At 44.7% G+C, this 23,315-nt stretch overlaps 1 protein-coding gene across 17 annotated transcripts in view; it reads left to right on the top strand.

The window, feature by feature from the left end:
* ERC1 (ELKS/RAB6-interacting/CAST family member 1) overlaps positions 1-23,315 on the top strand; it is a 430,374-nt gene that overhangs the window by 337,345 nt on the left and 69,714 nt on the right. For all 17 annotated transcript variants that reach the window (XM_077468912.1, XM_077468911.1, XM_077468908.1 and 14 more), the window contains one exon: positions 10,240-10,387. In XM_077468912.1, the coding sequence (XP_077325038.1) occupies positions 10,240-10,387 (148 nt within the window). The remainder of the gene's footprint in view (positions 1-10,239; positions 10,388-23,315) is intronic.

The raw sequence follows: 23,315 nt of genomic DNA, 5'->3' as shown, positions 1-23,315 counted from the left end.
ATATATATATATATATATATATAACACACACATACACGCTTTTCTCTGGTTCTGTATGTTGCATGTAATTCTCAGTATCTATTCTTGTTCCATATGCATGAAGGCTGCATAGTACCGCTTCTCTTGTTTTGTTTGTCTGGTGTAATTTTCGGTATCTTTTCCTTTACTATAGTTGTAGATGCTGCACGGAGCCGAATTAGTAGTTATGCATACTGTATATCCTCATCTGTGTAGTAGAACTCCTCTTGTTCTGACTGCAGGGTAGTATTCATTCTAAAGCTTGCTAAAGATAGGTAGCCTTTTTTGTTCAGCCTGTGGGAAGGATTTCTCCATCTACACAAGCAAGGTGGACAGAGGAATACCCCCCACGGGGCATTGTATTCTGATAGCGGGACCCAGTGCTGTCAGAAATCAATGATCAGCGGCTGCAGCCATTCATCAACAAGTTTTCCAACATGTACCTTCTTCAGAAGTCAATCACACAATCCACTTACAGTATCTCACAAAAGTAAATACACCCCTCACATTTGGGTGAAGGAAATCTCTTTCTAGCATTAGAGCGACTATTGTCGCAAAAAGTTATTGTGGTTGTTCCCACGCAAGAGCAGTGCTTGGGGTTTTATTCAAACCTTTTCACGGCACCAAAGCCTAATGGAGATGTCAGGCCCAGTCTAGATTTCAAGGATCTAAACCGATTCCTAAAAGTACGGTCCTCTCGCATGGAATCGATCGGTAGTCTCCATCCTACAAGGAGGAGAACTTCTGGCGTCAATGGACATCAAGGATGTGTACCTGCATATACCTATTTTCCCTGCTCATCAAAAGTATCTGCTTTTCGAAGTAGAAAAATGCCACTTTCAGTTTGTAGCTCTGCCTTTCGGGCTAGCTACTACACCTTGGGTGTTTACAAAAATCTTGGCCCCTCCTCTGGCCAGATTAAGGGCCCATGGTATAACAGTAATGGCATACCTAGACAACCTGCTCTTGATAGACCAGTCGGTAGCCCGCTTGGACCAAAACTTGGTCACCACAGTCAACTGCCTGGAGTACCTAGGTTGGGTCCTCAACTTGGAGAAGTCTTCTTTAAAGCCAGTAAGAAGACTAGAGTATTTGGATCTGGTCTTAGATACAGCCCAGAAGAGGGTATTTTTACCCCAGGCAAAGATCAGTGCCGTAAAGGAACTGATTCAGTTAGTCAGGGCAAAGAAGGGTCCTTCTATTCGCTTTTGTATGAGACTGCTGGGGAAGATGGTGGCTTCATTCGAAGTAGTTCCCTATGCTCAGTTTCATTAGAGACTGCTGCAAAACAGTATCCTGTCTGCCTGGAACAAGAAAGTTCAGGCGTTAGATTTTCTGATGCGTCTGTCTCCTGCAGTGCATCAGAGCCTCAGTTGGTGGCTGATACCCGAAAGTCTGCAAAAAGGAAAATCCCTTTTACCAGTCAACTGGAGAGTGGTAACAACAGATGCCAGTCTTTCGGGTTGGGGACCAGTTCTCAAACAGTCGACTGTCCAGGGGAGACGGTCCAAGACCAAAAGGTCCTTACCCATCAACATTCTTTAGATCCGTGTGGCATATCTTGCCCTAAAGGCCTGGACACTCAGGTTCCAGGGTTGCCCTGTCAGGATCCAGTCCGACAATGCCACAGCAGTGGCTTATATCAATCACCAAAGAGGCACCAGCAGTCCTGCAGCTCAGGGAGAAGTGAACCAGATCTTAATCTGGGCAGGAAAGCATGTGCCGTGCATATCGGCAATCTTCATTCCGGGGGTAGAGAACTGGCAGGCGGACTACTTAATTTGTTGGCAGTTAGTCCCAGGGGAATGGTCTCTTCACCCGACATCTTCTTGGCCATATGCCAAAGATGGGGGATTCCGGATGTAGATCTCTTTGCGCCCAGGTTCAACAACAAGATCAACAACTTTGTGTCAAGAAAAAGGGATCCTTTTGCATCTGGGACAGATACATTGGTAACTCCATGGCATCAGCTCTCACTGATTTATGCATTCCCTCCTAGTCTGCTACTGCCACGACTTCTTCGCAGGATCGGGCAGGAAAAGAAGTCAGTACTTCTGGTGGCCCAGAAGAGCTTGGTATGGAGAAATAGTAAAGATGGCAGTAGGTTCCCCGTGGACCCTACCGTCACGTCCAGACCTGTTATCCCAAGGTCCAGTGTTCCATCCTGCCTTACAAATGCTAAATTTGATGGTTTGGCTATTGAAACCCACGTTTTAAAGAGTGGTGGGCTTCAGGCCCTGTGATTTCTACCTTGGTTAATGCAAGGAAGCCAGCTTCCAGAATAATTTATCATAGTCGTTGGCATCCCAGTACATATGTCATAGGTAGAATCTTTGACTTTCTGCAAATGGGGCTGGCTTTGAGTACCATCAAGGGCCAGGTCTCAGCCTTGTCAGTATTGTTTTGATGTGTGCTTGCTTCGCATTCTGAAGCTTTTTACAGTGGGTAACGCATCTTAATCCTCAGGTTAAGGCGCCCCTAAACCCCTGGGACTTGAATTTGGTTCTGTCAGTTTTATGGAAACAGCCTTTTGAACCGATACGTCAAATTCTCTTGGTCCTGTTGAAAAGGAAGTAAAATTTTTTCTGGTAGCCATTTCTTCTGCTAGAAGAGTATCAGAATTAGCAGCTCTTTTCTGTAAAGAGCCTTATTTAACCACGCACAAGGATAGAGTGGTATTGCACCCTCATCCTAGCTTCTACCGAAGGTGGTTTCAGGTTTTCTTCTAAACCAGGATATTGTTCTGCCTTCCTTTTTTCCAGATCCGTGTTCTACGGAAGAAAGGTCACTACATTCTTTGGATGTAGTGAGAGCAGTCAAAGCCTATCTGGAAGCGACTGCTCAGGGTCACAAAACGGATGCGACCATTGCTAGTGGATTCGACAAGTAATTGTTCAAGCTTATGGTTTGAAGCAGAAAGTTCCGCCTTTTCAGATCGAGGCGCTCTCCACGAGGGTTATTAGTGCTTTGTGGGCAGTGCATCACCAGGCCTCTATGGCTCAGATCTGTAAGGCCGCAACCTGGTCTTCGGTCCATACATTCACCAGATTTTATCAGGTGGATGTGAGAGGGCATGAGGATATCGTCTTTGGGCGCAGTGTGCTGCAAGCAGTGGTACAAGGTCCTCAGGTCTGATTACACCCTACTTGTTGTTCCCCCTCCCCTCAGATAGCATTGCTCTAGGACATCCCATCAGTAATTACTGAGACTCTGTGTCCCGTGATGTACGAGAAAGAAAATAGGATTTTTATAACCGATATCCTGTAAAATCCTTTTCTTTTGAGGTACATCACGGGACACAGAGGTCCCTCCCCTCTTCTAATACACTTATATTGCTTTGCTACAAAACTGAGGTGCTCCCAGTAAAAGGGAGGGGTTATATAGGGGGGTTGAACTTCCTGTCTAGGGTGTGCCAGTGTCCAATCAACTAGTGATACCCTATATAACCCATCAGTAATTACTGAGACTCTGTGTCCCGTGATGTACATCAAAAGAAAAGGATTTTACAGGTAAGCTGTTATAAAAATCCTATTTTTGAGGGGACAGAAAATTTACACTGTTATACAAGCTGTACACTCACTCACTACTTTAGATTGTAGCAAAGTGTAATTTCTTCAGTGTTGTCACATGACAAGATATAATAAAATATTTACAAAAATGTAAGGGGTGTACTCACTTTTGTGAGATGCTGTATGTTAGCCAGGAATGGCCACATGCTGATCGAAATTTAGCTGGTCCCTGCTGACCCAGCTAAATTTTTATCCCTCTTTGGTGTGCTTTAGCCTGTAATGCTGCGTACACGTGACCGGAGTTTATTGCAATGGGAAAACCGAAGGTTTTTCCGATGGAGCTCCGCTGAAACTTTCTTGCGTACACACGATCACACCAAAGTCCGATCGTCGAGAACGCGGTGACATACAGCACATACAACGGGACTAGAAAAAGGAAGTTCAATAGCCAATAGCTTCTGTCTAGTACTTGCTTTAGAGCATGCATAGTTTTTAGACTGTTGGAACAGCATACAGACGAGCGGTTTTCCTGATAGGAATTGGTTCCATTGGAAATATTTAGAACATGTTCTATTTCTAGGTCCGTCAAAATATTCTTAAAAAAAAAGTCAGATGAGGCATACAAACGATTGGAATATACGATGAAAAGCTTCCATCTGACTTTTTCTGTCAGACATTCCGCTCGTGTGTACACGGCATAAGTGTGAATGCTGTGCAGTATCACTTCTCTTAACTGAGCTCTCATTAACTGCCTCCATCTTTTCTTATTCCGAGATGCTAAAGTTGAGGTTTCCTGGTGTTTAGCATTGGAGACAGAGCAGAAGTTCCGTTGAGCCCTGTACAGTGATCAGTCACCCTCCAGTCTCCCATCCATCTCCTGTTCCACTCACCCAGCCTCCAAGATATTTGCAGTGTAAATAAACGTGTTTGCGTAGACAGCAATTAACTTACTTTGGCCCCTGGATTAACTTAGTGGGGAATGTTCCTGCAGCTGCCCAGCACTGTGTCTGTTCTCTTCAAACACTTTGCAGGAGTCACCAAACATACACTGCGCCCACCTGACGGGACAGCAGCCATCTTACTGGGTCACTTCCATATCATTCTGGTGCAGGCAACTGCAGCAACACCCCTGGGCCTATAGATGCATTCCAGCATTGAGAGGGTTTGTGTCAGTCCTACAAAAGAAGCTTTCATTGCTCACCTTCCATTTCTTTTACAATGTCAGCATGACGATCAAATACTTAACATTTTAAGTGTCAACCTCCATACTGCTTTCCACGCAGGTTTGCTATAAAGTGGATCTACTGTTTGGTTTTGCACAGGAGGCAGTGAAATGAATTAAAAAAAAAAGTTCTGCACCCAAGTTCCCCCATGTGATCTAAACACTAGGCAGAGATCACAGTCTCTGACTATCGGGAGCATCATAGATTTTTACGGCGTTGAAAACTGATGAAATGTGTTTTTTTCCAGCCAGACAAACATGGTTATGTTTGAGAAGACAAACACTGCGCACCATGTGTCTGCTCTCATTCTGTATTGCAAAAGGACACACTCAACCATATATTGGCATAAAACAGCAACAATTAACCGTTGCCGACTGCCGCATGAACATTTATGTAGGCAGAATGGCACAGACAGGAAAATGGGCGTACAGGTAGGTCCGCTTAAATTTGCCGCCATGTGATCGCGCACTCCGTGAGTGTAATCGCGGGTCCCGTGGACTCGATGTCCGCGGGGATACCCGCGATCATCTCACGGAGAGGAAGAATGGGGAAATGGTGATGTAAAGAAGCATTTCCCTGTTCTGCCTAGTGACACTGACACTGATCACAGCTTCCTGTGATCGGGAGCAGTGATCAGTGTTGTGACACACGTAGCCCATCCCCCCTACAGTTAGAACACATCCCTAGGACATAACCCCTGCAGCGCCACCCCTCCTGGTTAACCCCATCACTGCCAGTCACATTTACACAGTAATCAATGCATTTTTAATAGCACTTATCGCTGTATAAATGTGAATGGTCCCAAAATAGCGGCAGAAGTGTCCGGTCTGTCCGCCATAATGTGGCAGTCATGATAAAAATCACTGATTGCTGCCATTACTAGTAAAAAACAAAATTATTAATAAAAATTGCCATAACTATCCCCTATCTTGTAGATGCTATAACTTTTGTGCAAACGAATCAATAAACGCTTATTGCGGGGTTTTTTTGTTTGTTTTTTACCAAAAATATGTAGAAGGATACGTACCGGCCTAAACTAAGGAAAATTATTTTATATATATATATATATATATATATATATCTTTTGGGGATATTTATTATAGCAAAAAGTAAAAAATATTGCTTTTTTTTCCCAAAATTGTCGCTCTTTTTTTGTTTATAGCACAAAAAATAAAAACTGCAGAGGTGATCAAATACCACCAAAAGAAAGCTCTATTTGTGGGGAAAAAAAGGACGTCAATTTTGTTTGGGAGCCACGATGCAACGACTGCTCAATTGTCAAAGTGACGCAATGCCAAATCTTAAAAAGTCTGTTTGGCCAGCCAAATGGTCCGGGGCTTAAGTGGTTATGCAGAACTTCAGCAAAAAATCTAATAGGATAAAATGATAAGTTTGATTAAAGATAAACTAACGAAACTAGATTTTGCTGCAATGTTCCCCCGTATTTATTTATTTTTGCCACTAGATGTCCTCAGTCTGGTGGCCAGCATCATTCAACCCACTTCTTCTTAGGTTATCCTGGATCGGCCTGCAGCCTACGACTGGAAAGTGAAAGAAGAAGCAGCATAGTCATAAGTTCCTCTCTTCGTCACTATGATCTCTCCTCCTATCAGCATACTTCTTGACAACACATGAATTGATTGGCTCCTTGTGCTGCTTCTTCCTCATACTCCCAGTTTCGCTCGCAAGAGGCTGAAGCCAGGTCAAATTCAGGTAATTCCTCTGCTTGCATTTAAATAAAAGGCATTTCCTGGAGTTCAGCTTTTAAGCATTGACAGATTCAACAAAAACATAACGCATCAAATATTCTACATTGTGTTCAACAATTGTCTTGCTGAGAGATAAGAGAATCAGCAAGACACAACATTTTGTGTAGAACTGCTAAGCAGGAAGAAAAAAAACTACATATGTAATTATGTGCAATCATGGCTTCCCCCACAAACACAGATAATTGCAAATGGTATCTAGAAAGACATTTTTTAAAGAATTAATAAATTACACATCTACAGTAAATCTAAAAAAATGGAGTTGCCTTTAAAATATTAAAAGACCATCATTTTGTGCAGGCAGTTTGCTGGCCATGTGATCCGGCAGACAGTACGATGACCCCCGCCTGGGAAGGGTCAGTCAGCCGGGGTCTGAGGATTAATGTCCTGGATTTTGGGACTGGACCAGTGAAGCATCACTTTTCTGTGAGTGTCAGCTGTGGAATGCAGGGCTGCTGCGAAAAGGGGGGTATCCGGGAATAGGGCTCACCCGGGATTGATGTAGGCAGAGGTCTGCCTGAAAGTTGGGAGGTAAACAGCTGGCCGGTGGCAGAGCTGCTATAATTACCTGCAGGAGTCTGTAACTCTGCAGGCAGACAGGAGGATTAACAAACCATCAGAAAGATTTAGGCCTTGGATGTAATGGTGCAGGCAGGGATGTGTGGGGTCCCACTATATCATGTGACTCCACTTTCCATCTCTGTAACCTCCAGATAAACTTGTCAGTAATGGATGACTGGAAGAAATGGAGTCCAGCAGCTTTATAATGTGCAAAAAGAGCATAGTGGCCTGTCATGTGTCAGAGCCTGTACTGCAGCCATATACTGCACTCGAGTGGCCTCTGCCTCTGCAAATGCTACCGGCACTGGCAGTGCTTTCATGGTTTACTTTGACTAATGTCATCTATTGTCCTTTCTCTTTGCTCTGGCCTGTTATCACTTACCATTCTTCCCATCTCCAGTCTGTAGTCTCATATTTTGCCCTTCCTGCCTGCTCCCATCTGTACTATCATCCCTCACTCTTTTACTCCCTGATGCAGTCTGTACTGTCACCTCCTACCCTTATTCCTAGCTCCGATCTATATAGTCTTGTCTCTCCCTTCTTACTAGCTCTGATCTTTACTGTCTCTTTATACCCTTCCTGTCAGCTCTGGTCTTTACTGTCATGTCTCACCATTCTTCCTTGCACTGGGTCTGTACTGTAATTTTTACCTAGCCTATCTTCTCTGGTCTGTTATCTCCCATTCTTCTTCTCAGCTCTTGCCTGTGTTTGCATCTAGTGTCCTGTCCCTCTGATCTTGTCTGTACCATCATTTATGAATTGCTTTAATGCACAGTTCTGTACTGTCGTCTAGTCTGTACTGTTCTGTTGTCATTTATAGTCCTGCCTGTCTACTCTTGTCTGTACTTATAGTAATAATAGCTGTATGGTTGGATGTATCATGAAAATGCACCACATCCCTATAAGTAACTAGTTTTAACAGAGATAGGATGGGATTTTGCAGGTGCCGTTTATGTCCTCCAAAAAGAGAAGTATAAAAGTATATATGTTTTATTTATACAAAGATTAAAAACCGTAAACAATAAATGATAAACATGTATACAACTGGACAATATGTTTTTACATTATATTGAGTTCCAAGCGCACATTGTCTGCTACATGTTTCGCCACATTGGCTTCTTCAGGAAGTATTAAAGTGCTGCAATACAACAGGGCTCCCAGAAGTTGCACCCAGATAAAACCAGGACCAGGGACAAGGGCATTGAACAATCCCAGAGGGCTGCAGTGCGCATTGGGGTTACCTCAGAGTCCAAGATTGGGCCCCCTTTGTACCTATACCCATTCACGGGGTCAATCGCAGAGAAGGTACAATAACACAGGGCAATATAAGATTAAAAAGAGAACAGTAAGGAAAAAAGAGCCCGGGGAGATGGAAAAGTCAAAACTTGAATCTGCTAAACTGTTGACGGACACTTATCTCCACGTGGAGATGTTTCCCAGGCACTGGCACAGTGAGGGCCCAATTTTGGACTTTGCGGTTCCCCATGGCCATGTGGGAACATTCAACCCTTTTTTCCTGGTTCTATCTGGGTTCAACTTCTGGGATCGCTGTTGTACTGTAACACATTAATAGTTCTTGAAGAAGCCAATATGGCGAATGAAGACAAAGTACGCTTGGAACTCAGTATAATGTAAAAATGTCTTGTTCAGTTGTATGCATGTTTATCAAAACTCTTGTCTGTACTGTCATACGACCTCTTTTCCTGCATATACGGTTTAGTGCCCTGTCACCCATCTCTGACTTGCACTATCATTTATTGTTATTTTCCCCATCTCTGATCTGTACTTCCTTTCTGCTATAGCCCTGCAGTGTTATCATGCCTCCCTACTTCAGGCGTTTTGCTATCTTTTGTGTACTTGCTCTAGTCTGTACTGTCGTCTGTCATCATGCCTCCTTTTTTCCGGCCTATATTCTTGATGCCTCATTTTCCTCCCGCAGAGAAATACTTCATACCAGTCATTGAATTTTCTGTAGTATTAGCACCTTTCAGTTTTGTGACTAAAATATTGCACAGTGTGTTGAAGAATTGGAGTGCAGCGCATAACTATTATCAATGTAATAGGTCTTAACAAAAAAAAAAAAATTCACACAGTGTGTGCAGACATTGGCAGTAAAGATTTCTCTGTGATATTCTAAAGAAACATTGGCATTCAACAATTTTCTCTCTATGCGTAGGGTCAGTTTAATAGAAAGGTTGATTGAATATTTTCCAGCTGTTCTTCATTATCTGCTTGAGATAATGTTAGGATTTCTGCATCATCTTAAATGTGCACTCTCAGGCCAAGGTTATGTGTTCATACCAAATTATTTAAAATTTGTTTGGCTGTCAGGTTGTGTGAGAATGCCCATCCTCCATCTTAGATTCTAGGGCAGTCTAACTGGTATCAGAGGGTGTAATGTTCTCATTTCTTCCTGTCTCGCCTGATAGATGTTACCAGTACCAACTTTTACAGACTTTCTGGTAACACTGAGCTGCTGTGGGGAATTGACGTCCTCCAGGCCCTTCAGCCTGTTAACACTCCGCTCGCAGAGGTCAGAGCCCCACTTAACATAGTTTATTTTCCAGTGCTGGGTCCTTATTCTGAGACTCTTGATACTGCCGCTGTCTGCCCCGCCTTCTAACCTTCCCATGCTGTCCATTCTAACATTAAGGGAGAAAGCGGTCAACTGCTCTATCTAATAATTTTTTTTATGTGGGTTACTAGTACATTTTTTGTTGGGAAATGAGCATACTCTATCATGCCATTATTGGACAAGCAGGAAAAGCCTTAAATATTTCATGAAATTTTTATTATTAAGATGGCCATATATGTGACAATACCATTGTTCAGCCTTTATTTTGATTTAAATTTCCATCAAAATCAGAATAGAATCTAATTATCTATGATATGAGTTGAAGAAACCCCAAATCGAATGTGGCAGAAAGCCTGTTGCTTTCTTTGATATTGTTTGAGGGAATTCTACATCATATGCTAGTATATGGGTTAGATCTGGATGGTTGTAACCAGGGGCTATTCCAGGGCAACAGAATACAACTGAAGTGAACAAGTTATTCTTGAATGTCTTGTATATTTTTATTTTTATTTTATTATAGTACACCATTGTTGTTTTGGCATGGCATACACTACTTTAACTCGGGCCCATTTTTTCATACCCAACAGGCAAGAAGCCCTCCTTGCAGCCATCAGCGAAAAGGATGCCAACATTGCATTATTGGAGCTGTCATCCTCCAGGAAGAAGAAGACACAAGAAGAAGTAGCGTCGTTGAAGAGGGAGAAGGACCGACTTGTTCAGCAACTCAAACAGCAGGTGGGAAAACTTCTCTAAATGTTTACATAATATGATGATGATTAAAGAGGTTCTCCATACAAAGGTTTTTTTTTTCCATAAATGTTAGCTTGAATGTGGGCTCTGTCCATCAGTACTGTAGTTTAGTTATTGAATGGTGCCGTTCTGAGGAAAAAAGGTTACTAGGGCCTCCCTGCCCAAACATCCAACATCAGTCTGCAGCCTGTCACCATACTTCTTGCTACAAAGTTACAGTGTTGCAGTTTCATCACTGTGGAAGAGGAGACTGAGGAAATGCTCCCTCCTGTCTGCAGCAGACTGATGGCATCCTCTCAACCTAGGCAAAGTCACTGGCCGGAGTCACTGACACCTTTCTAATGATAAAATATTGACATGTCAGGAATTTATTCATATGGATTTGTAACGTGTCTGAAAGGTCCACTTTAGGACATGGATAACTGAGACCCATTGTAGTGTAACAACCCGACCCTGCAGGGTGATGCTGCTGTTATTTGTCCAAAGCAAGACTGGCATTTTACACATATGCAGCCCGCTCGGCACTCTGTCACCTCTTGTAAACCTCTGCTGGCACAGTTTGAGCATCGACGAACTGCAGCTCATGAATCAACAGCCAAGGCTGCCTGTGCCAGGCAGTTTCGTTTTTTTTGCTGGCAGTAGTCTGTGTGTGATGGGGATGTGAGCCAGGGTGTGTGACATTCTGCAGACTGCCTGGTGACATCAGAAGGAATGGTTTCCAGCTCCTCTGCTCGCACACAGTCAGATCTAATTTGGATTTCAGCTCTGGAGAGCAGCAATTTGCTTGTGCTTTATGTTTAAAATCCACTTCCATACTGTCCATTTCCTCTGTGTACTTGTGCTAACTTATTCTAGCCATACATTGTTGGAATTTTAGTTGATCCTTGTGAATCTTCTAACCATGGGTGGCCCAGAGCAACCCAATTTGATTGAAAAATCAAGGAGGTCAGGCCGAAAATTGTCAACTGATTGATTGAACAGGTATTCTAACAGTTGAGAGCTGTCAGAAAACAGTTGACAGGGGAGATTTGTCCTTCCACGCTGTTTAGCATTGATGGAGGAATCGAGAGCATTTTCTCTTTCAACACACTGGGCCGATCAACAGAAATCTAAGTGTGTATGGCCAGCTTTACCAAGCTTTCCTGACAGCTGTATCACTCTATCCATATAGAGGAAGGAATAGTAAAGGCAATAGAGCGTAAAGTATGATTCCAGCCAAACAGCTAACAGTTAAAAAGCATATATGTCAAAATCACTTAAATTCTGTTCAAATAAGATTGATTTACACACTCCTTCCCAGGACCGGCATCAGGCGTGTACAGCTGTTACAAGTGTGAGGGGCCTGTCCGGGCCAGAAGAAGGCAGGATGGGTGAAGGGGATCCGTGCTGTGCAGTATAGAAACGATCTCACAATTTCTGCTGTTCTCATGTCCTTGACTTAGGCATTTAGCTCTTTACTGCCACCTCTGGCTACTATGTGCATGTGCACCCCTCGTGTGACTGATCTGCCTGTACTATGCTTCTCAGCAACATGTCAGCTTTGTGAAAACGAGCTGGGGCCAGGTAGGAAGTTAAAAGTAGGGGCTGTGAAGGAAAGGGAGGGGGGCTGTTTGTGTACAGGGAGGGCCAGAGGCTTGTGTGTGTACAGATTTGTGAGAGGCTGCCATATATACAGGTGTGGGAGGGGGGTGGCTGACATATATACAGGTGTGTGTTGGGGGGATGCCATATATACAGGTGTTTCGGGGGGGGGGGGGGGGGCGGCATATATATAGGTTTGGTTGGGGTTGACAAATATACAGGTTTGGGGGGGTGACGTATATACAGGATTGAGGGGGGGGCTGAGTGCATACAGGTGAAGTGACCAGTGTGCAGATTCAGTAGGCTGGCCCATGGGCAAGCCCTGGGGAATGTTGGTGGTCAGGCTGGGGGGGGCCCAGGCCTAAAGCTGTGTAAGGGGCCCAAAAATGTTTGATGGCTGCCCGGCTCCTTCCACGTTGCATGTTTGCAGCTACAAGTGTAAAAATTAAAATGTTGCTTTGCCCTTCATGGGCATGCCACTGGTTTGCTATAAATACACAGTCACTGACCAGGAACATGTATGCAGATAAGACTTCCTTACTCTGCTCACGTTTTCCTGGTCTGCATGCTGAGAGCAATTTAACTGTCATTCTCTCACTTTCACTGGTACTTTGAGACAAATTTTGTTTCATCGTGATGCTACCGGGGCTGGGACCACTTTTGGTCTCTGGAGTGGGGAGGGAGGGCCTGTGTCACACCCCAGGCAAAGGAATTTAAGAGGCAACACCACAGAGAATCAAAATTTCCGGTTTGTAATTCCAAATACTAAGTCATACATTTGTGATGGGGGTTCCACTTTCACCAAGAGATTCTTTGTTACTCAAGCATTATACCAAGCCGGGGAAAGGTGAGCTGTGTGGCTTTTAGCTGCTAGAGAACTACAACTCCCAGCAGGCCTCCAGGAAAGAGTAGGCATTTATTTTATTGGAACTATACCAGGAAGGAAGCACTTTAGTAACTGCTCTCAAGGAGCTGACAATCTAAGGTTCTTATCGCACACACACACACACACGCCAATTTAGACAGGAGCCAATTATCCTGCTAGCAAGTCTTGGTGTGTGGAAGGAAACTGGAGTAACAACATACCCAGAATCAAGCACAGGGAGAACATGCAAACTCCATGCAAATAGTTTTGACATTGAACCGAGGACCACTGTGCTGGAAGGCAGAAGTGCTAACCACAAAGTCACTGTGCTGACAACTTATCTGTTAGTTTACTGACCTCCAGAGGTGACAAGTTCATGCTCCCCTTCAGTGCTGCTTCTTCTGCATGAAATCTTCTGCATTGGGCATCCAATAATAATGTACATGTATTATCCCAGCACATGACTCCATTTTCAGCATCTTCAGATAGTGAGATTGGGCCAAAAGAGTGCACTGCAGGCAGAAGATACACACAAAGCCTCATTTACCAAAAAACTCTGCTTCATGGCAGTTATTTTGTTTAGGATTTTTTTTTCACTTTAAAGAGGACCTGAATTGTGGAAGCTGTTCTCAAAAAAGACAGAAAAGGGACTAGTCGTCAAAGCTTGGCTGTGCTTTCCCTGCAGATGATCTTTTTCCAATTAATAAGTTACAGTGCCTTATACTGAGTTCTGTCTTTGTATGCATTGATCTTGGTAGAGGCAGGGCTTTGCTTCATCATGTCAGAGCTGCCCCCCTAATAACTTTTGATCTGATGAGGGAATTTGTAAATATAAATACTATTGTACTCATAAAACTCAATTACTCCATCCTGTGTGCTTTTTACATTTTGTTGCATGAAGCAGTGTAATGATTATTGTGAAATTCCCTTTGTGATTATTTAAACTTTAATAAGGAAAAAAGCAGCAGGAGAGGTGAATAAAGCGCAGAGATCTTTACATTGCAGATCTACAGATACAGCTTCCACTCCAGCATGGAGAACATTGTGACATCATCAAATCTAACTCAACATCTAGTGAAACTAGCACTCAGAGGCAGCAGTGCCCTAGATCATCCCACACTGCAGATATACAGCTATGATACTACAGAAGAGTTCCTAGGATCAGAAAGTGCACTGATGGTTTTTAGGAGGAATACAAGACAATACAGTGGGGAAAATAATTATTTGATCCCCCTACAGATTTTGTAGGTTTACCCACTTACAAAAAATGGTCTAATTTTTTATCATAGGTTTATTTTATATAATAGAGACAGAATATAAACCAAAAATCCAGAAAAAAAACACATGATACAAATGGTAGAAATTGAGTTGGAGTTCAGTGACTAAAATTATTTTATCCCCAAACAAAACATGACTTAGTACTTGGTGGAGAAACCTTTGTTGGCAAGCACAGAGGTAAGACATTTCATGTAGTTGGCTACCAGGTTTGCACACATCTCAGGAGGGCTTTTGGTCCACTCTTCTTTACAAATGTTCTCTAAAGCCTGATGCCGCGTACACGCGGTCGGAATTTTGGCCAGCAAAAGACTTTGGCGGGGGCAGGACTAGGCAGGGGCAGGACCACCAGATATGAAGTTCATCTCCATGCTGACCACAGCCCCTGAAGCATCTATCACTGCAGGATGGGTTTGATTTGGCAACACGGGATGGAACCCAGTACCAACGGAAGACCTTATAGGCTGCCTATAGGGTAGCTGTGTTAAAGGAGCATTTCACAATATTAGACCTGGCTTTGCTCCAGTCTGCCGGATCGATGTGTGATAAGTCTCACTCCCAGTTGTGGACATAAGAGAAGGAGGTTGGAGTTCCGCTTGAGTTAAGGGAGGAGTAAATCAAAGATATGGTACCCGGAGATCCTGGAGAGTGTTGGCACATTTGTTCAAAGGCCATATTCTGGTAAGGAAACGCAGCATTGCATCTGAGAGAGCAGATCCAGTGTCGTAATTGAAGATAGCAAAAGAATTCCACTGGGGGAGCTTCATGAGCCTCTTGGATTGAGGTCCCCGAGGGGAAGGTGCGAGTCCCAATAAAATGACGGACCTGTGTGAATCCATGGGCTGGCCACCAGGCGAAAAACATGAGCTTGTTCTAAGCCAGGGGGGTGCAACAGTGGGTTATTGAGAAGGGGAAGAAGCGGGGGGGTGGGGACATGAGCCCACCGGAGTATCGAACAGAGTGCCAGTGTTTAAGGCTATGGGCCATCAGAGGGCTGGGTGAGGGGGGGACGCAAGAAAAATGCAGGGATCCGAACTGGTAGAGTCTGGAAAAAGTATAGAATCTTCGGAAGGACTGTCATCTTGAGGGCATGGTTGCGGCCAATCCAAGATAAGGTGGGGAACCGCCAGGATGCCATGAGTGATGTGATGGTAGGCAATGGGGCATAGTAGTTTACTGAAAAAAGAGAGTAGTAAGAAGGGGTCAACTTAACACCCAAATATTCTAAGGTAGAGCCCAACCCGTGGTATGGGAAGGAGGATTGGAGGTGCATGACCAGGGAGCTTGGAAACGAAATATTCATCGCAGTGGTTTTGTGGGGATTAATCTGGAGCCCTGAGATGGTGGCAAAGCAGGTCAGGGGGGATTGTAGATTGGGTAGGGAGACAATTGGGTTAGTTAGGGTCAAAAGAACATCGTCCACAAACATACTTACCTTGTAACATTCGCCTGCATATGGGATTCCATTAATGTCCGGATCAGCTCTAATAGCCATGGCAAAGGGTTCAAGGGCAAGGATGAAGAGAACAGGAGACAACCCTTCCGTGTTCCTCTGGAGATGGGGAATGGGGGCGATAAGCAACCAGCATAGCGGGCGGCGGCCGAAGGGGAAGAGTAGAGTACAGTCAGCCAGGGGAGAACCGAGTCTCCGAAGCCCCAACATTGGAGCACGTAGCGTAAGTAGTCCCACGAGAGGGAATCGAAGGCTTTATACATGTCAAGCGAGACAAAAAACCCAGGGATTTTGGGGTGGTGTAGCAGGGAAATCGGGTGAACCACCTTCCAAATATTGTCACCAGCCTGACGACCAGGCACAAAGCCTACCTGGTCCCTGTGAATTCGAGAACGAAGGTGTTTATTGATGCGGGAACACAGGATCTTGCCTAATAATTTCATATCCTCATTCAACAGAGAAATCGGGCAGAAAGCTTGGGGTTCATGGGCTTCTACAGAGGTTTTCGGAAAATCATGGATATGCGCGCCTGTAGGGAGTCAGAGGAAGGCAGGGCTCCCTGTTTCATACTATTAAAGTATTCTGTCAAGTGGGGGAGCAGGAGGGAGGAAAATTTCCGGTAGTATAGGCTGGTGAAGCCATCTGGGCCTGGGCCCTTTGAGATTTTAAATGCCTTTGATGGCCTGGGCCACCTTGCGCTCAGAAATGTCTGCATTAAGGGTTGTGTGAGCTGCATATGAGGAGGGGGGGGGGGTAAGTCACGGAAGAAGGCGTCACAGGGGAGGGGGGGGGGGGTTCCTGTATAAAGTAGTCAAAAAAATCAGCAAAGGCTGCTGTGACTTTGGGTCAAAGGCAAACCGGTTTGTGAGTATGGCCCGTGGCTTTAAGTTTTCTGGCCAACATCGAAGCCTGGTTTGTTTGCACAACAGTAAAATTTGTGTTTAGCCCATCGCAGGGCTTTTTCGGCTCTGTCGGTGGATAATAAATCCAGTTCCGCGACAATGGTGTCGTGGGCCTTCCTATTGGCTGGGGTGGGGTTGGATTTCCAGGTCTTATTAGCGGATACCAAGCGGGCCATGAGTTCTTGAATATTTTTTTGGGGGGAGGAAGTGAGCTGAATGCAGTGGCCTCGCATGGTGGCCTTGTGAGCAAAAAATAAAAAGGGTGGGGGGAAAAGGGAAGGTGCAATAGGCGCCTTCGGGGGGGGGGAGGAGGGGGTCCGTATTGTAGGAGGGTCTACACTGTACCCACCAGAGTGTGTAAGTGTATGTGTGTGTGTGTGTGTGTGTGTGTATATATATATATATATATATATAATATATATTTTTTTTTTGTATGATTTAGTGTTGAAAGTTATTAGTGATCGGGCCCCCCAAAGTTTTGACTGTAATATCTTATGTGTCCCCCTTATATATCAATCTTAGAGTTGCCACTAGTTCGAGGAAGTGTAAGAAAGGTGAGGAAAAAGAAACTTTATTACGGGTTGGTGAAAATGACCTTTAGAGCAGAGCTTGTGTTATATTGTCCAAATGTTGTGTTAATGTTTAAACACTGATTTTGTTGGAAGTACCAATAAATATAGCCTTATTGATAATTTGCATTTTTATTCTCGTCGTGCGTGATTGTGTAGACAGGGCCCCAGTGCACTGTATCGCCCGGGGGCCTATAATACTGTTAAGATGGCACTGGTGGGAGTGGGCTCTAGATCTAAGGTGGTAATGGTAGCGCAATCAAAATAATAAAAAGTAAAAAATGTAAAAATAAAGATAGGAAAGTTCACAAAAAAAAACCTACAGCAGTCTTGTTTCAACCATAGTTCAAGAGCCGGTGATCCCAGAGGCAGGTAACATTGCATTGGAGGGCGAGTTACAGGACGTTGACACGTTGGAAGGTGAAGGCTAATGGCAAACCATCCAGTGGAGGTCCATGCAAGGATGGATCATAGTGTTGCCAGCATGCCAAGGTGGAGCAGTCCATCTGTCCATAGATAGGGTATGGGCAAGCAGCAATTAAAAAAAAAAAAACTCCCATGGAGAGGCAGAATGCTGGTTAAGGTTAAGCGAGTAGAAGGATTTCCGCACCTACCGTCTCTCACAGTGGACGGTAGCAAACATGAATCGGTAAGTCCAGGGGACACGTTCAGACAATGTCAAACTTACATTTCCAGGGCTCATCCCAGGTCCGAGTGTGGGGAGCCAGATGCGGGTGAGGTGCGAGGGCGGGAGTGTTTGTGGCTTTTTGCTGTGTCCCAGATGCGGCCTGGGAGGTTAGTGGCAGGACGGAGAGGGGCAGAGTCGGCCAGGCTCCAGTTTCCTTCACTGGATGGCAGGAGACAAAGGGATTCCAGGATTGCTTGTGCTTCGTCTGGAGTAGTCAGGATATGGTTGTGGCCCTTATAGGAGAAAGAAAGTTTAAAGGGGAAACCCCAACGATACCGAATGTGATGGGCCAGCAGAGGTGTAGAGCTTCATCTGTCTCCAGGGAAAGGTCTGCAAAGACTTGATAGCGATTACCTTGGAATTCTAGATCAGTACAATAGTAGGTAAGCTTTATCACAATGTCCCTGGGTGGCCCTTCAGGTTTCTTAGGGCCAAGTGTGCGGTGGATGCCTTTCAATGGGAATGCCAGGCACTAGTTTTTGGAATAGAGCTGTTGCTGTGGAGGTAAGGTCTGTGACGGTCTCTGGGATGCCCCTGCTACACCTCTGCGAGCTCTGTTTTCGAAGTCCTCCAGATGGAGGTGGGCAGCTTCCAGATCTTTTTTCAGATCAGTGATGTCCTGCTCATGGTTCTCCAGGACTGTGGCAGCCGCATTCCATTTTGTCCTCAAGATCATTGGTGTGGAAGGCGAGCTCCCTGATCTCCTTGGTGAGGTGTGTTGCAAGTTTGGTGGTGGCAGTTGAGAGTTCCGCCTGCAACATAATTTTGAAGTGTGGCAGAAGGTCGGCATTGCGGTGTACAGGCTGCTGGTGCGGGGCCACTTCACTCACGGAGTCCTCGAGGGGGGATGGTTGAAAAAGATCTTGGCTCCAGGCCATGGCTTCCATGATGGTGTCGGGCGGGGAGGCCGCAAGAGGGCTCCGGTCCGCTGATTTAGTGCTAGAGGAACGGGTAGATCTTCTCTCCATGGGGACCGGAGAGGCACAGGGGAAGACGAGAGTGCCCTCAGTAGCGGCGTTGATGTGGCTGATGTGTCCGGGCGGCGAGGAGCGAGATTACCGAGCGGCTATCTTGGTTCGCTGCTCAAGTGAACCTAATTTTAATACAGTATGTTTAGAATGGGCAGATTTTGACAGCACCTAGATACAAAATTTAAAAATTTCAGGCGATTGTAGGAGAAATTTACATGCATCATTTCTATGTTAGACAAATATTTAACCCTCTAGCAAAGATTCTGTCCAGACCCCTCCCCCCTAGACTCTGATACTATTTGCAGAATAATGACAAGGTATGTTTAAAATAGAATGACCGGAGGGACCTTGCTGCAGAGAGAAGTAAAGCTGTCCATACACTGATGGTTGTTCGACAACAGGTTCTACCAGCAATACAAGCAAGGTAGATGAAGGATTTCCTTACTGGCTGAACATTGTATTATGACAGCGGTACCTGCAGCTGTCAGAACACACTGATCATCAACTGCAGCCACTGATCAAGTAAAGTTTACCAGAATATGTGTGTATATGTAATTTACTTATTTTTTCCCCCAAACAAATACATCCATTTTTTTAGTGAAAATTTGTACGCCCTGTAAAAACAAAAAAAAATGCTCTGCTCTCAGATGACTTTCCAGGTCCTCTGTGGGTTCAGTCCCTGTAGCTCAATCCTTGATTAGGAGCTGGAGGCTTCACACTGGCTTGGATTTGCTCCTGCATTCCTCTGTGCTGCCGGTCCAGATGTTCCATATCTGACCTCTCCTGGTGAAAACATCTGTGTAATTTCTCTGTCATCAGGCCTGGACCTCCTCGATCTGTTCCCTCTTCTTTGTCACCTGCTGCTCCCCACAGCGTCTCACTTTTTCACAGTCCAGAGGCTGGTGGCTTGCCAGAGTAAGATCTGGCCTTCCTCCGCTGCCTTTCACTCTGTCCTGCTCCAGACTTTTGGCTGTCTGGAGTGGGGCAAACACATCAAATACATCAACCCTGCCTAAAGCTGGCCATGCACCAGTAGAGTTTCATTCAAAGTTGTTTAAGGAACGTTAATTCAATTCTCTAATGGTTAGTGGGGTCAAATTGACCTTCATTTTCAAGCATAGTGATGAGAATATTCTAAGGAACAGGATGGAAAACAATTCATAGAATTTCTTTCAGTTGAGGATTTCATTTTTTTTTTTTTTTTTTTTTTTCATATTGAAACCTGTTTCTTACATCTGGGTTTACAAAATAAGCAAGGTTGGATGAAAAATGATTGCTACAAAGAATGTACTGACAATTTTTTTTCTAAGAAATTTCTATACACATGTTCTGAACAAAAACCTACACATGGTTGGCCAGCCTACATCTACTCAATGTCTTCTGTTGTAACAATTCGCATTATTATTACATTTTGAATAGAATAGGGAAGGGTTATAACCCTGTAATGTTTATTTTTCCCATCTGTGTCCCTTTGGGGAGATTTCCCTTTACTTCCTGTCCCATAGCCAAACTGGAAGTTAGAGGAAATCTCTGCAAATTAAGGGAATCTCTTGGGGACCCCCAGGTCACCAGAACCAGTGTCCCCATTGGAAGATTTCCCCTGTATTACTTTTCTGGGAGCAACCCAATATTTTAGATTTTCTTTTTTTTTTACTATCACTTTCAAAGGGTGAATCTTCCTATCAGGGGTACAGACAGCAATAAGAGATTACAGGTTTTCTAATTCATATTCCCTCTATCCAAAACTAAAAAAAGTGTTTCCTTTAGTTATAGTTTAAGATATAAAACATCAGTTTAGAAATATAAAAACAAAGCCCCTTTTAACCTTCAGTATGCGTTGCAGTCACACGACACTTTGTGTGGTGTGATGCATTGAAATTTCCATTCATTGAGAATAGATCTCAAAAGCACAAATACAGTATGTGCCATGTGTTTCAGTGCACAACAATGCATAACTGTAAGCAGTCTGTGCGTTGTGATACGCTCAATTGAAAAAAAAATATTTCTGCAAGGTCTCATTGATTTTGAGAGGGTTGCCAGTGCACTAAAACACAGGTTTTAGGCCTTATGTACACTGGGCGTTTACCCCGTGCATAAGATTCCGATGTGTGGAAGTAGGTGGAAAGTACAAGCACACCATCCAGCCCTGCTTCCAGCAGCCGGTATACCTAAGAGGCTGAAAGCTGCTGTGGCTAGATACTGCATCTAGTGATACTACGGTTTAGGGTAGTATGTGCCCAGGGACGAATGCCCAGAACGCAGATCCCTTGCACCTGTGTAGGGTTGCCATCTGTTGGCTTCCCAGCAGGTTTGCTGGCTGCAGTTGGCTAAGCTGAGAGTTTGTTACAATCTTTAACACTGCCCAAAATCGGCACTAACAATACTAACAATGCCCCCACACTGACGGGAGAGGACAGAAGGCTTGATCTGCACCTCTTTCTTCCACCCCTTCCCCTCTGTGCCCACACTCCAATCCCCACCGCTGTGCCTTAGAAAAGGATAGTGAGGGCTGGAAATTGGAAGTCCAGCAGCGTCAGATGCATCTGAATGAGAGGTGCGGACTGCCAAGTGGTGATTGAGCACATCATCCATCCTTCTCTGTGACTGAAGTTCTCCCCCCTTTTCTCTCCTACCTCTGAGTACACAAAGGTAAATCGGGGTTCTAAGCGCACCCCTTACATCAGAGCTCCCATTTACACCAGAGACCTCAGTGTTCCCGCTTACATCAGCGTCCTCTCCATACGTCAGAGTTCTCAGTGTTCCCCCTTAAATCAGGGTTCCCAGAGCATCCCTTATGTTAGAGTCCCCAAGAGTTCTCACTTACCTCAGAGTCTGCAGAATCCCCCCTTACAGTGAAAGGGAACGCTGTGGATTCAGATGTAAAAGGTGAATTGTGTGGACTCTGATGTAAAGGGGGACTCTTGGTTTTTAATGTCATATGATTAGAAATGTTATTTCAATGCAAAATATATGTATAGTTTATACTGTAAAAAAAATAAAAAAAATACTGTGCACTGCTAAAGTGTTCGGGTTTGATTTGAAGAAAAGGTGGCAACCCTTCCCCCTTTCACCCACACAAAAACAATAGAATTTCATGCATTGGGGCTAAGCTCCCAGTGTGCGTGAGGCCTAAATCCAGTGTTCTACCCTTTCAGAATCAATGGGCTGCTTTACTGCAATGCAAATTAACACACGTTATGTAACGAACTGCAATACAGCAGAGATGTCTGAATAAGATCTCATGAGACCAATACTTCTATACTCTCTTCTCCAATAAAATTAGAAACTACTTTGTTGATGCATATCATGGTCTATAAGGATTAGTGTAAAGATAAATTCATTTAGACAAAACATTAATGTTAAAGGAAAATAATCTAGCTTTGGATGGACATTAAACATGTCTATTTCTGCAACAGTTTGGACATCTTATGCCGCGTACACACGATCAGACTATCCGGCGGACTTAGTCTGGCTGACAAACCGCCGCAAAGTCCGCCTGACTTTCCGAACGAGCGGACCTGCCCACACACAACCGGGAGTCCGCCGTACTTTTGAAATGAACAGGCTTGCCCATACACGGAGGAAAGTCCGTTCATTTTGAACACGGCTCCAGGTAGCTGGGACTAGCAAAGGAAGTCAATGTTGCCGCCTTTGGAGGCGAGATTGACACGTTGCTGGCCCCGTCACCTGGTATGGACTTAAAGGGGAAGCCCTACGCTGAAAAAACGGTGTGGGGGTCCCCCCCAGGTACATATAAGACCCTTATCCGAGCACGCAACCCGGCAGGTCAGGAAAGGGGGTGGGGACAAGCGTGCGCCCCCCCCCTCCTGAGCCGTACCAGACCGCGTGCCCTCAACATGGGGGGGTGCTTGCAAATACCACCTAAGGGTGATATTAATAAGTTCCTGACTTCTTATACATATTGAATACTCCAACATATCTCCCTGCCATGGTTCCTAAATCTGTTTCTGTCCAGCTTAGAGTTTTAGGTGTGTTCCAGCTCCTGAAGTTTCATTCTCCATAATATAAAAGAAAACATCCACCAGGGATGGTAGGGGGCCCCTCGTAATGAGCACAGCAGGTGTGCAAACCTGGGAACACAGCACAGGGATGGTGGGATCACCTGTCCAGTGTGCAGACCCAATAAATCAGTGCAGAGATGGTGGGAACCCCTCATAATGGGCACAGCAGTTGAACAGAAAAAGGAAATTAGCGCATGGAAGGTAGAAGCCTCTTATAATGGGTACATTGGGCATGCAGACATGGGAACTCCGTGCAGGCATGGCAGGAGCCCCTCATAATAGGCATAGCAAAAGGGCAGAGTCAGGATTTTGTGGAGGGGTGGTGGGAAGACCCTCATAATTAACACAACAGATGTGCAAAGCCTGGAATGGGGGTAACTCCTCACAATGGGCACAACAAACCTGTAGAGCTGGAACTCAGCACAAGGATAGTGAGAGGCCCTTAAAATTGGCACAGCTGGTTTTCAGACCAGGGAACTCGGCACAGAGATCTCATTAGAGCCCCTAAGAAGAAACTGTCAGGGAGTTTAACCCTCCAGTATCCACCAAACACTGAAATTTCCATATTCAGCAGACAGACTTTACAA

This window comes from Lithobates pipiens, unplaced genomic scaffold, assembly GCF_037356315.1.
Source record: "Lithobates pipiens isolate NorthernLeopardFrog02 unplaced genomic scaffold, aLitPip1_a1.2 Scaffold_8, whole genome shotgun sequence".
NCBI lineage: Eukaryota > Metazoa > Chordata > Amphibia > Anura > Ranidae > Lithobates > Lithobates pipiens.
Note: the sequence above shows the minus strand (reverse complement) of the source record. Positions and strands in the feature narration are given on the sequence as shown.